At 49.4% G+C, this 13,464-nt stretch overlaps 1 protein-coding gene across 4 annotated transcripts in view; it reads left to right on the forward strand.

Annotated features, from left to right (window-relative positions):
• The window catches only part of TNN (tenascin N), a 65,964-nt gene extending 59,125 nt beyond the window's left edge, over positions 1-6,839 (forward strand). For 2 of the 4 annotated variants that reach the window (XM_058700395.1, XM_058700397.1), the window contains 2 exons: positions 2,022-2,185; positions 4,496-6,839. In XM_058700395.1, coding sequence (XP_058556378.1) covers positions 2,022-2,185; positions 4,496-4,636 — 305 coding nt within the window. In that variant the 3' untranslated portion in view covers positions 4,637-6,839. The remainder of the gene's footprint in view (positions 1-2,021; positions 2,186-4,495) is intronic. The other 2 variants (XM_058700394.1, XM_058700396.1) reach the window with 2 other exon arrangements.
• The last annotated feature ends 6,625 nt before the right edge of the window (positions 6,840-13,464 follow it).

A 13,464-nucleotide genomic window follows, 5' to 3' on the forward strand; every position in this document is an offset into this window, starting at 1 on the left:
GACGCGCGTTCGGTAAGCTGAGCTCATTAAAAGAGTGTCACCAAGGGAGCCATCCCGTGTTATTTTAAGCTGTAGTTAACTGTCTGCAAGAGAGCTGAAGGGGAGAGAGATGTGTACGAATCCAGCGACTACACGCCTTTCCTCAGTTGGAGGAAACTCTTGGGGGCAGGGGCCCTTCAGCTGTCTTAGCAGGAATGGCCTGTGTCCCCTGCTCTCGCTCCCCTGCTTTCGCTGGGGAAGCCATCAAGGAGCCATTGTTCGAGCTGCAAAGTCAGACGGACAATCTGGGACAATCTGGGACCTTCCCTTTTCATAATGTGTTGTTAACTCTTTACATACATCTGCCCCCTTCCTCCCCCAACTAAGTTCTTGAGGGCAGGGACCTCCTCCATCTGTTTTCCCAGAGCCGAGCGTGGTGCTGGGCCCGGCAGGTGTTCTCATGGTTCCTGAATAAATGAAGGAAGTTGCAGACTGGCGTTCTGAAGGGCTGGTTGTCCTCAGAAGAGCTTGTTAAAATGCAGACTGCAGGCGGGTACTACCTCGGAGTTTCTGGTTCTGTGGATCCGGGGTGGGGGTGGAGCTGAGAATGTGCCTTTCTAACAAATTCCCAGGTGCTGCTGATGCTGCTGGTCCAGGGGCCACACCGGGAGAACCAGAGACGGCCTGCTCTGGTTCACGTAATTAATTAAAGGTCTCTATTGAAATAAGGCAGCCGCAGGCAAGTTGGTGTGTCAGGGAGGACCCTGGACTGGGAATCTGAGGACTGAGGTTTGAGTCCCGGCCCTACTATCTGGGGACAGTGGGACCTTGACAAGTCCCCAGAGTCTAACCTCTGTGAGTCTGTCTCCTCACGGGACCGCCGGCCACCTGGCCCACCTTGTAGGCTGTCATGGGGACAGAGGGGGAGGATACAGATGTGAAGGTGGTTGGTAGCTCAGGGGTCAGATGAAAACCTAAGTGTTGTTATGATAAGAACACAACTTAGGATTGATTCAGGCCCTTGTCACCTTTTATGAGCTGAATTAGGAAGTAAACTGATACAAAGATGATACGTACCTTGGGGGAAATGGTAGAAATACAAGTCAGATGATTCAAGAGGATTTCCAGACAGGATGTAATGAAGCACTGAACTGTATATATGTGCCAGGAGGGCCTGGGAAACTCGGGAGTGTGTGCTGGGAGGGGGTGTGGGAGGATTATTAAGGAGACCGACCCTTCCTCAGGAGTGGGGTCCAGCTGGGCTTTGAGGGGCGTTTAGGAGTTGGACTGGGGAGGGCAGAGGCATGGAGGGCAGACCTGTCTGCTGCACAAGCCGTGTGTGCCTGTGGGGACAGCGGGCCAAGAGATGGTGCGAAGGGTACAAGCCAAATTACAGGCTGCAAAGCAAAGCAAGGAGGAGTGGCTCCTTCCCTGTGGTGGGTGGTGGGAAGGACATTGACCTGAGAGCATGAAAGTGGACACTTATGCTTCAGGAAGGCCGGGAGGGTTGTCGTGTTGATGCAGGCCTGAGGAGAGGAGAGCAGGCCGTGTGGCAGCCCCGGGAGTGAGGCCATCTGTGAGTGATCCTCAGGAAGAAGGGCTCCGTAGAGGGGTACATGGGATTGGCAAATGTGGCTCGGAGTTTGAGGCTGGGGTGGCTAAGAGGATGGCTGAGTGAGGGCAGGGAATACGGGAGAGGGGTGGTCAGGTGCTGGGAGGAGAGCCGACGAGTTTGGTTTCAGATGTTTGGTTATTTTACGTGACTGTGTAGCCTCTGAGTGAAAATGCTGGAAGGGAGCAAGCTGTTGGAAGCTATTGGAGAAACAGGCCTGAAGTTTGGGTGACAGGCCAGGAAGGAGAATCTCTTCATCTGTATCATGTCCTCACCTTGGCCGTTTTCAGAGACGAGTAATTTACCTGTGACATAAATGGCCAGATCTTTGGCGTTTTCATGCCCAGAGGTGGTCCTGCTGAGCCCAGAGTTCCATCACCATCTCAGCGGCCGAACTTCAACGTTCACCCCCATCTCTCCTCTCCCGCAGGGGATGCTCTTACTTACCACAACGGATGGAAGTTTACAACTTTTGACAGAGACAACGATATTGCCCTCAGCAACTGTGCCCTGACACATCATGGTGGCTGGTGGTATAAGAACTGCCACTTGGCCAACCCCAACGGCAGATACGGGGAGACCAAACACAGTGAGGTAGGCGACAGGTGCACTTTTTTTGTTCCAAGCTCTGCCCAAAGCTTTGCGTTCCCAAAGTGACACTCTCCATGCTGGTTTGGCTACCTCTCTCCTTCTGATGCTCCCAGTCGGGGCAGTGGGGCTTGTTCTCCAGGCTCTATGGCCTGGAGGTCAAGGCCTCCCCTGCCCACCCGCTGCAGCCCTTCCCCACTCTGCATTCCCACCAGAGCTGCAAACTTAGTGTAGGTGGGTGGGAGCTCAGGCTGCCCACTGCTGGACAGAGACAGGTGACATGGATTAGGCACCATCTGTTTCCGGGCCACCCATGGACACTGTCTTCGTAACAAAATACCATGGGCTGGGTGGCTGGAACGAGACACATTTGTTTCTCAGTTCTGGAGGGTAGGAAGTCCACGATCAAGTTGCCTGCTAGCAGATTCGGTTCCTGGTGAAAGCTCTCTTTCTGTCTTGCGGATGGTGGCCTTTTCATTGTGTCCTCCTATGGTGGAGGAGAGAGAGAGAGAGAGAGAGAGAGAGAGAGAGAGAGAGAGCTCTCATCTCTCTTCCTTTTCTTACAAGGGCACTAATCCCATCATGGGGGACCCACCCTCATGATCTCATCAACCCTGATTACCTCCCCAAGGTCCCACCTCCACAGACTACCACTTTGGGGGTTAGGACTTCAACATATGCCTTGGGAGCAGGTGGGGACTAACATTCTATTCATAACTTCAGAATTCTTTCTAGTTGTTCTCCCAGTGAAACCACAACTATTTGCTTCAAGTCCTTTGATCACCAGGAAAACAAGTTTTTTCTGTCTTTGATCTGACCCACTTTTGGGTCCACTTCATCCAGAGCCACTCAGAGGCTACCCAGAGTGTTGTGCTAAACTTCTCTCTCCGTTTCAGGAGGTGCACCCAGACTGAGTTCTTGATGGCTCCTCTCCCCTTCCTTGCTCTGAAACTTTCCTTCTAGTGATTTCTCAAACCTCCATGACCCGTGGACATCATCTCGACTCCTTGCCAGGCATCTCCTGACTGCTCCCACACATCTTCTTGAAAATGGCGTCTTGTTGCCATGAGCTCCTCCCCACCTTGGGTTTCTAACTTCCCACCCTGGGTCTATTCTAGCCTTCAGGAAGCCACCGCTCCCCAGAACTTACCTTATAACCGTTGTCACTGTAAATATTAGCTCATCTCAAGTCCAGGTACAGTTTGATTACTTTGGCCCTGACCAGACGGGGGGGGGGGGGGGGGGGCTTCCAATCCTTGTGTGATTTTTCAAAGGGAAGAAGAAATGTTCCCCCAGGGAGGCCAAGGAGGGTGGGTCCATGAATCATGGTGGCAGCATGTGGGCTGACTCAGAAAGCCTGTGATCAGAGATCAAATATTTGAAATGAGCAGCCAGCATGCCCTAAACCATCCCCATATTTGCTAATAAAAGACATTCATCTGGTTAATGTGCTTTTCACAGTCTGCAAGGCATTTAGCTTCTTGTTTATTATTTACCTCACAAATTAAAATACATAAAATTGGTCACTTGGGCTCTTTATTGGCCAGGTTGCAAGGTTATTAAGTGAATTAAATATTATTACGCTCACCAGTCAAAAGACATAAAATGAAATTTAGTTTTCAGCAGGCTATTCGTTACCCCAGAGCTAGTATCTAAACAGTTTAAATTGAAAATGATTTTACACGATTGGCCAATTAATATGTTTATTTTTGCCTTTAATTTTTTGGAAAGGAAAAGAGTGAGGCAAAGATATTGTGCCTGTTGCTGGCCAGGTTGACCCTGTGTTAGCTTTGCTGCCTCGGGCTCCCCGGCCCCCTGGGCTCACACCCTATCCTCACACCCTATCCTTCCAACCACCAGGTGGAGGTGGTGGGGGGCTTCTGAGTCATCAGCCTAACTTCAGCAGAGGGCACATGTTTCTATTTTTTTATTAGTTTTTAATTTTTTATATTAAATATAATTTGTCAAGTCAGTTTCCATACAACAACACCCAGTGCTCATCCCAACAGGGAGGGCACATGTTTCTAGATTCAGCTGTACTTCCCTTATCATAACTACCCCAGTAACCACCTGTCTTCCCTAAGCAGAGAGGGTGTGGTCCTCCCCTCCCCTCCCCTCCCTGCAAAGAAGCGTTCCTTTGTACCTTGTACCTTAACCCATCCCACCCTCCTCCCTAGTGCCTTTTCTTGATGTTGGCTTTTTTTTTTCTTTCTTTCTTTCTTTCTTTCTTTCTTTCTTTCTTTCTTTCTTTCTTTCTTTCTTTCTTTCTTTCTTTCTTTCTTTCTTTCTTTCTTTCTTTCTTTCTTCTTTCTGTAGGGGGTGAACTGGGAGCCATGGAAAGGACATGAATTCTCCATTCCTTATGTGGAGTTGAAAATCCGCCCTCATGGCTACAGTGGAGAGCACGTCCTGGAGAGAAAGAAGCGGACACTAGGAGAAAATTCGAGAATGTTCTGATGGCCTATTTGAACAGTCATCACACGAGACAAGACCAGCCCAGGGTTGGGGCTATGTAGGCTTGGGGCAAGGTGGGTAGTGGTGACTGGTTAATGGAAATTTGAGGGATACTCCTGGCCTCTGGTTTCTGAGATGGCTGGGTAACCTCCAGGACAAAGTGTGTGACCAAACTTCAGACCACACAGGTCTCTGTCACCTGCATTTCTGCCCATCTGTATTGGGGACCTGCAAATCAACACAATAGTATATATGAGAAAGAACACCGGACTGCAAGTTCGTCAGTCTGTCTTCAGTAGCAAATATATGGGATTGGGGAGTAGGGGGAAGGGAAAAGAATCATCTAGCACTTCACCAGTTGGTGTGTGTGTGTGTGTGTGTGTGTGTGTGTGTGTGTGTGTGTGTATGTGTATACAATCTTTTCTCTAGAAAGCCATACCAAGGAGGGGTTCTATTTGATGACCAAGGGACTTAACGTAGTCTGATGCTTGTTACCTCCCATGACCACTGGGATTTGAGGAAAAAGGTATAAATCTTCACCTGTTTAAAAAATGCTAGATCAGGAGAAAGAATAAAGGGACCAAGACTGATTCACATCGAGCTAAGTTGTGACCAGTATCCAGCAGTCTGGGAACCAAGCTTCCGTGTTACCCCCCTTTTCAAGTTCCCCCTTCCCACATATTTACATAATCACTTTCAGAGATCTGCATATGTTGTGAATAAATTCTCACTCGTTTCAGCTTTAAATAACTGGACTCTTTTGGTGATTGGTCCCTCCCAAAGACTCTTCAGTGACTCTCTTTCATGCCCTCAAGTCCTCAGCCCTGCCCCTTTCCCTGGGCCCCCACACTGTTGGGCCTGTGGGTGTTCTGAAGGTGCCCAGCAGAAGCTTCTTGTTTGCTCAGGCACTTGGCAGGTCGGGTCCTTTGGGTTTACTTTCCTACCCCTTTGGAAAGTTTCTCTGTAGTGAAGTCAGTGATCATTATTAAAAGTAACTTACATTCTGATTCAAGAAAAAAAACAACAACACCTGGTTTTTAAAAAATTTGCCTTGTGTTATTTAACTCACATCAGTGCGCTTGAATTCTAAATTCAACCCAAGTGTATGTGAAGGTACAACTTGTGCATCACACGGAATGCCGTCGGCCTGCCGTTTCATACTTGCGAGACGGCGAATCGTGGTATTTGGAACCCGGAGAGATGAGATGAGTGGGAGCGGAGGCATGTGCCCTAAAAGCTTCAGTGCCGCCCCAGGCCCGGGGAGTTGTTCACTGCCTCAGGCTGTCCAGGCTTTAACCTCCGGCCGAAGGCCAAGCTGTACTCCCCAAACGGGTTATGTCCCCCTTGTAGGCTTTCAGCACCGCCCGCGCCCCCCCATACGCACCGTGCCGCAGTGCTGCTAGATCTGGTGAGGGCGGTCTAAACAGGAATTCGGTGAGAGTGTGTGTCTGCCTGCTTCTCGCCAGGGTGTGTGCTGTGCCCTGGGGGGGAGGGGGACACAGGTGAGACACAGAGGTGAGCAAGCCAGACGGTGTGTGGACTGTCATTCATTCGTTCACTCTCATTGATTCCACAAAAGCTGACGGAGCCCTGTTGGGAGCCAGCTTCTGCTGTAAGTAACTGGTGCCGCGGAAGCAAAGAAACTGCACTAGTCCCGCCCTCACCTTGGCGGTTCAGGAGCCTGGCGCTCAACCCAGTGGGCGCAGTGGACCGAACCTCGGGGTGACTCTGAGCTGGGGCTGGTGCGTGGTGGGCAAAATTTCCCCACGTGGGTTGGTGAATGCTTGGTAAATGCGCTGGGTAGAGCGCAGGTTGCTGAGCCTCATCCTTAGGTCTTGTGACTCAGTAGGTCTGGGCTGGGGCTGCTGCCAGATTGACCACTCTTGGAGTAAGCTCTGGCGTAGGGGTCGCCTGCTGCTGGTCTCTCTGCTCTGGACCTGTGATGCCCCCCACACACCTCTGTGTCCCCTGACCGCAGCATTTCTCCACGACCGGCCAAGATGAGGACTTACCAGGACCTGGAAACTGCCGTGGGGGCCGTGCCGCCCAGAGGACTGGCAGGGGAAACCTCAGCTGACCCTTAAGGGTTCTCCATGGGGCAGAGAAGAAGTTGGGATGAGCTCATTTTTAAAGGCTGTTCATCTGACCAAGGAGAACGTTCTAGCCCTAAATGTCTGTGCCTGGCCTCACTGGAATGAGACCAGCTCTGGCAGCCCCCGCCCCTGGGAATGGGTTCCTGCACAAACCTGCTCTGCAGAGGCCGTTTTCCTCAGAGTCAGATTATGAGCCATCAGGGTTTTGAAGCTTAAGGGGCAATCCCTGCCCTTTAGGACAAACCAGAGAAGACAAAGTCTGTCACCGCAGGGCCAGGCTGCAAACCAGGCAGGAGGGCAGAAGCAAGGACGGAAGTACCAAGCACGTGCTAAAGCTCCCAAGCCGTCTTCTGTCCCACACAAACTGCTAGCTAAGCGGTCATGGACAGAGCACAGGCCCTGCCCTCCAGCAGCCCGTGGCGTGGTGCTGACGGTTGGACAGCCGTGGGGACAAACCAGGGCAGCCGGTAGCACGTCGGGGAGAGTGAGTCAACGGGTATGGACTGTCACTGTGGAGCAAGTGTCAAGGGCGTGACATCAGCATTAGGTCAGGTAGGAAGAAAGACGTCTGAGTGTGTCAGGGAGGGAAGAGAGGCCCGAGGGGGGCAGGGCACCTCGGGAAAAGGGAACTTGGTGGCAAGGACGGGAATGGGTGGGGTGTGACATGGGTGAGGGAGGGAGAGGAGTGATTGATGGGGAGGCTAGAGAGATGGCAGGGACACTTGGCCCTGTGAGTGCTGGTTCTCAGCTTGGTGCCCACTTAACCTCCAGGGACTCTGCCTCAGTGGGTCTCAGCTGAGCCCTGTGCCTGGAGCCTTTCAAAGCTAACATGCAACCAGTCCTGACAACCTCTGCTAGGATGAACGAGTTGGACAGCAGAGGTCGCTCAGCGGTGTTTGAATCTTGCAGTCACACTGACAGTTAAGCTTGCATTTTGAAAATATCTGTCTGGAGACAGGATAGAGAATTGTGGGGAGCTGTTGAGGGAAGCTCCTAGGAGAGGGTGGAGAATCACAGACAGGTTAGGGCTATTGCAGTAGAAAACAGGTAATGGTTCTCTTGGTCTGTGGCAGAAATGGTGGGACGGGGGAGAGGGCACAGATTAAAGAGATATTTAGGAGGAAGAATCAGCAGGAACTGAGGGGGCTGGGTGGTAAAGGCAAGGGAAGAATCCTGTCATGGCTGAGTTTAGAGCTGGTTTTTTCTCTGGGAACAGGGTCCCAGAGTTTGTTTGTCACAAGGCATCACAAGCTCTGCCTTTGAACTTAGAACTCTCAGGGATTCAAGGATCAGTAAAGCCAGAAAATGCTGAATGAGCCAGGGAGAAGGACTAAGAATGACTCAAGGGATTCTGAGTGAGGGGATGTCAGGAAGAACAAGGACCAGGTGTGGTGCATGAAAAGAGAATTCGTGGACGAGGAGACAAACAGCAGAGCAGGAGGCAAAACAAGTATAAATAACGGAAAGCTCTAGGCAAAACACAATCATTTGCTGGAAGAAGTCCTCTGCTAAAAAAAAATTTCCAAATCATTCCCTTAAGCCTTCCACCAGGGCAGTGAAAAGGATCAGGAAGGAGTTTCTGTCAATAAAGAGTGCAGATCAATCTGGTCAGGGCCCGCAGCCCTCTGCAGCAGACATGCCTTACCCAGTCAGGCCAGCAGATGGCAGTGTTGTCCCATTGGGAGCATCTCCCTTCAAGGCCATTTTCCAATCCTCTCTGAAGGGGTGTTCTGAGGTTCTTCCTTTTCTTCCTTCCTGGGTAACATGGCCTGGAGAATCAGCTTATGGGGTACGGCTCAGCATCCAGCCCGTGCTTGGTGGTTGTGCAGGTAGTGTTGCTGTTGGCCTAATGCACAAAACAGGTAACTGGGAAACACCTTGAAGAGATTACCTACTGAAACCTAGATTCTGTCCCCTGACCTGGTCTACCTGGCCGGTTGCTGAGACAAGAAGATGGATCCATTGGCACGATGAAAGGTGAAGGGGGCACCCCTGGAAGAGATTTAGGCAGTTCCTAGTGTGTAATTAAATCCACTTCCCAAAGTCCTTCTGTTAGTCGGTTGTTTCTGTGGGGGAAATGTGGAATGGGTTGAATTCCACTTGCCACGTTATATAAAGAAGTTAGTTCCCAGGTTAGCCCATAAATGCCTGTTTATTCCATAATGCAGACCAATTTCAGGGCATGTATGATGACGGAAATAGAAAACACTGGTATTGCAGTGTTGTTATTTAAACAAGGGAAGGAAACAAAATGGAGTGGAAATGGTTATTTGTGTAAGTGAAGAAAATCAGGTTTGTTTTTTTTTTTTAATTTTTTTTTTCAACATTTTTTATTTATTTTTTTGGGACAGAGAGAGACAGAGCATGAACGGGGGAGGGGCAGAGAGAGAGGGAGACACAGAATCGGAAACAGGCTCCAGGCTCCGAGCCATCAGCCCAGAGCCTGACGCTGGGCTCGAACTCGCGGACCGCGAGATCGTGACCTGGCTGAAGTCGGACGCTTAACCGACTGCGCCACCCAGGCGCCCCAAGAAAATCAGGTTTAATTAGACAAGGCTAAGGAGGCAGGTGAGGCTTGCTGTGGAGCACCTGAAGGAGACATCTGGGTGATCTACAGCCTTGTGGGCATAGCTCTTGGTTGTGTTCAAAAGGTTTCTGACTCAAAGTAGGTATTGCAAGTTAACAAGTCTTTGAGGAACCCAAATCCGATTAGGATGGATCATGATGGCTGGTGTGTGAAGGACCACTAGGACGGGATTCTGAAGACTTTGGTTTCCATCTCGGGTCTGGGTGAGTTACTTACCTTCTGTGGGGCTCATATTCTTCGTTTATAAAATGGAAATGACATCAGTCCCCGAGGTACTCCCTGCAAGAATCAAATGAGAAAGCACTCTTACATAATATATAACACTCTGGAATGGTAAGAGGGCTTGGATCTCTAGTCTTGATAACTTCAATCAAAACGTTTGGATTTTCTTTCTTCTCTCTCTCCCTCCCTCTCCCCCTCCCTCTTTTTTCCCCCTGATAGAGGTGTATCCCTAGCCAGCTCTAAGGTGTATGTGCTATGGATAGCCACCAGTGGGATTATTACAGCTAACAACGGACAAAGGAGAAAAGGCAGAGTGGGAAAGAAAAGCTTAATGAAGGTAAAGGGGGATCCATCTATGTTTTGGAAAGGGTTTCCTTGGGGATGATATGAATTGAGATGTACATGAACCCTCCATGGCAGCATTTCCAAAATGATATTCCTCAGAATCCTTGCTCCTCCAGATCTCCTAAAAGAAGAGGTTTAGTGGTCAAATAAACTTGGGAAAACTCTGAGGTAAGTGGAGTTATACTAGTTTCTTTACTAAAGTACCCGTTAGAACCCTTAATGTGATACGTGATTACAGATCTCAAGGAGGCAGAGAGGGGAAGCCATGGGCTACTGTAGTTTGCAATCTTGTTTGAATGTAGGATTTTCTTGTGTTCTGAGTAGCTAATATTTCTCAAGGTGTGGTTCAGGGACCGCTGGCAATTACATAGAGTGCTTGTTAGAAGAGCGGGTTGTCTGGACTCACCCTCGACTTAACAAATCTGTCAGAAGGGCAGAGGGACTGGGAATCTGCACTTGTAAGAAACCCCCCAGTGATCTCTTTTCCTTTCCCTTTTCCCCCAGTCAACGCATTATTGAGCATATAGGATGCACTAGTTATTGGAGATAGGGTGGTGAGTGACGTAGTCACTCTTCAGGCCTCACAAAGGCTTATTCTAATGAGGGGATGGCAGGGAAGTGTGGGAAGACGGGAACACCCACAGTGCAACATAGTCTGATCTTACTGTGATCCAGAAGACTTGTGTGGTTAGGGAAGCTTTCTTGGAGGCAGTGATGTAACACATGGAACATTTCACCCCAAATTTGTTTGTAATGACAATTAAGACTTAGAGTTATGAAAATCCCTCATCTGTCAAATGGGCATGACGATTTTGACCCTGACGTATTTGTCAGCATCACATAAAACCCAGTGAGTCCTGAGCCCATTTAGTTGGAAGCCCAGTAAGGAAACACTCCCAGGAAGGTGGGAAGATGTGGATTCAAAGTCTTTCTTGATCTGGCCACCAGGGGGCGCTGTCACGCAGGGTGGCTTGGTGTGGAGAAGAGGCTGAGGCAGGGGTGAGTACCTACCCCATCCATCACAAATGCAAATTGGGAGTTTTGGTAATACTGTAGACCGTGCAGTGTATGGTGAAATTATGGACCACATCACACAAGGAGGAATAGAAAATGCACAGTATTGGGGCACCTGGGTGGCTCAGTTAAGTATCTGACTTCGGCTCGGGTCGTGATCTCATGGCCTGTGGGTTTGAGCCCCACATCATGCTCTGTGCTGACAGCTCGGAGCCAGGAGCCTGCTTGGGATTCTGTGTCTCCCTCTCTCTCTCTGTCCCTCCCCCACTTGTGCTCTGTCTCTCTCACTCTCAAAAATAAATAAACATTAAAAAAATTTTTTTAATAAAAAAATAGAAAATGCACAGTATTTTCAGTCCCTATCTCATTTGATCTGTCTGTATCATTTGACTCTATTGACTCTTCTTGAAAGTTTCTTCTCCTTTGGCTTCAAGGACACAACACTCTCATTATCTTCCTTCTACCCTTAATTACAACAACTAACATTTACTGAGCATGTACTATAAGCCAGGCCCGATGCTGAATGCTTTTTATGCTTTATCTCATTACTGCTGTGTCCCTGTGAGACCAGGATGGTCATTAACTATACCATACTGGTAAGTCTTTATGGAGATTAAGTCATTGGCCTGAATTCTCTAACCAGTGGGTACTGGAGTTAGCATCGGAATCGGGAAGCCCTTAGCCCTGAGTCCTGACCTGTCACACTCATGGTGGCCTTCACCAGGCTGTCCTCTGCATCACTGCTGCAGGCTGCATCCTCTGGGTGGAGGCAATACAAACGGGGTCCTCCTGTCCTTATTTCTTCCCTTGTAAGTCTCTAGATGGCTCCTGGGTGATCCCCCACGGGCTGTCCGGATGCTAGCTTTGCAGCCCCTCTGGGACAAGTCTGTGTTGCTGGCACCTAGTGTGCTTGGCAAATGGTAAAGAGTCAAAAATATTAATGGAATAAGTAGCCTCAAAGAGGGAGTTAGATACATGCATGCAGGGCCATTCCCGAAGGAACGATCACAGGTATTTGAAAACATCCTTTTGAACCCATGACAGGGACAGACAGCCGTGTTGAAGGGACTCTCCCCCCCCCCCCAGTTCTGTAATCCTGTGACTTCGAATTTGGGAAAGATACTAAAATCAAAGGGCAAGGAGCCAGCACAGAGTGTTGTGGTGAGTTGAGAATGCGCATAGCACTCTCCGGGTCCACAGGCACACCGCCACGGGCAGGGCTGAGCCTGAGAAGGTGCAGCTGGTGGCTTTGGCTCTGGCACCCACCCCCCAACCAAGGTGGGCAGCGGCTGCCCCTGCCTTTGGTTGCTGGACAATGGTCCCTGGTCGACACTGGAAAGTTTTGGAAGTCCTGGAAAGAACAGAGACCTGCATGAAGAGTCTCTTCTTGGGCTGTCATGGAGTGTGTGGCAATGGGGAAGGGAGCCCAGGAACCAACTAAAACTACAGAAATGTCAGCCTACCTTGGGGGAAACAAGACGAAGGGGGAGCGTGTGCCATAGGCCTGTCTTCCTAAGCCCTAGCTGAAATGGAGTCAACACGGTGTTTTAGCAGCCTGTTTGACCACTTCCCCCATGAGCCTCTAGATCTGTGCTCTGCAGGATGGTAGCTGCTAGCCACGTGTAGCTACTGAGCACTTGAACTATGGCTGGTGTGACTCAGCTACTGCACCTTTAATTTTATTGAATTTTAATTAATTTAAATAGCTACATGTGGCTAATGGTACCATGTTAGATAGAGACATTTCCATCTTATCTACTCTGTCGGACAGCCCTGTTCTACAGGGCTTCTGCTGAACGGCCAGCTGAGCATCAAGGGAGGACTCTGGAGCATCTGAATCATTCCATTTCACAACCAATGCAAAGCCGTTGTCCACTTGAAAAGAAGATATGCATTTTATACATACATACTATACAGACATACGTGTGTGTGTGTGTGTGTGTGTGTGTGTGTGTGTGTGTGTGTCTTCCTATCTGGCTATCCATCTATGTATCTAATAATGTAAATACATATCTATGTATCCATGTATGTATCTAACAACGCGTGTATATACACGTATGTGTGTGTGTGTGTGTGTGTGTGTGTGTGTGTGTGTAGGTATCTACGTATTTAACAATGAATGTACCTAACTATGTATGTATCTATCCCCCCAGCAGCTACTATAGAGACTTCTGATCTCTCCCCTTCCCAATACTAGATTTAACTTAGAGGTCTATTTCTACTTAGTTTTTGCTATTTTCCCTTTTCCTTTAAGAAGACATTGACTGACCTCATCGAAGGGAACACTCTCTAAGAGTTGCCAAGGAGCGTCAGTGTTTTTCCTGCAGCCAGCACCTCCGAGGGTGTCTAGTCTCTGAGGTGTCCTCTCTGGAGGCAGTGATGTGAGAGCCTGGTCCTGGTCCTTTGACCTATGACTCTGTCAGGGGGAAGACAGTGTCCAGGGACAGCTGGGCCTTTTGTGTCCTAGCGGGAGTCCATGCCTCTGTCATTTCTGAGTGATGTCTGGGAGAGGGAAATATTTACTGTCAAGAAAGTAACTGATGCCAGAAGGTAAGGAGGCCAGGCGCTGC

This window comes from Neofelis nebulosa, chromosome 15 (assembly GCF_028018385.1).
Source record: "Neofelis nebulosa isolate mNeoNeb1 chromosome 15, mNeoNeb1.pri, whole genome shotgun sequence".
Lineage (NCBI taxonomy): Eukaryota > Metazoa > Chordata > Mammalia > Carnivora > Felidae > Neofelis > Neofelis nebulosa.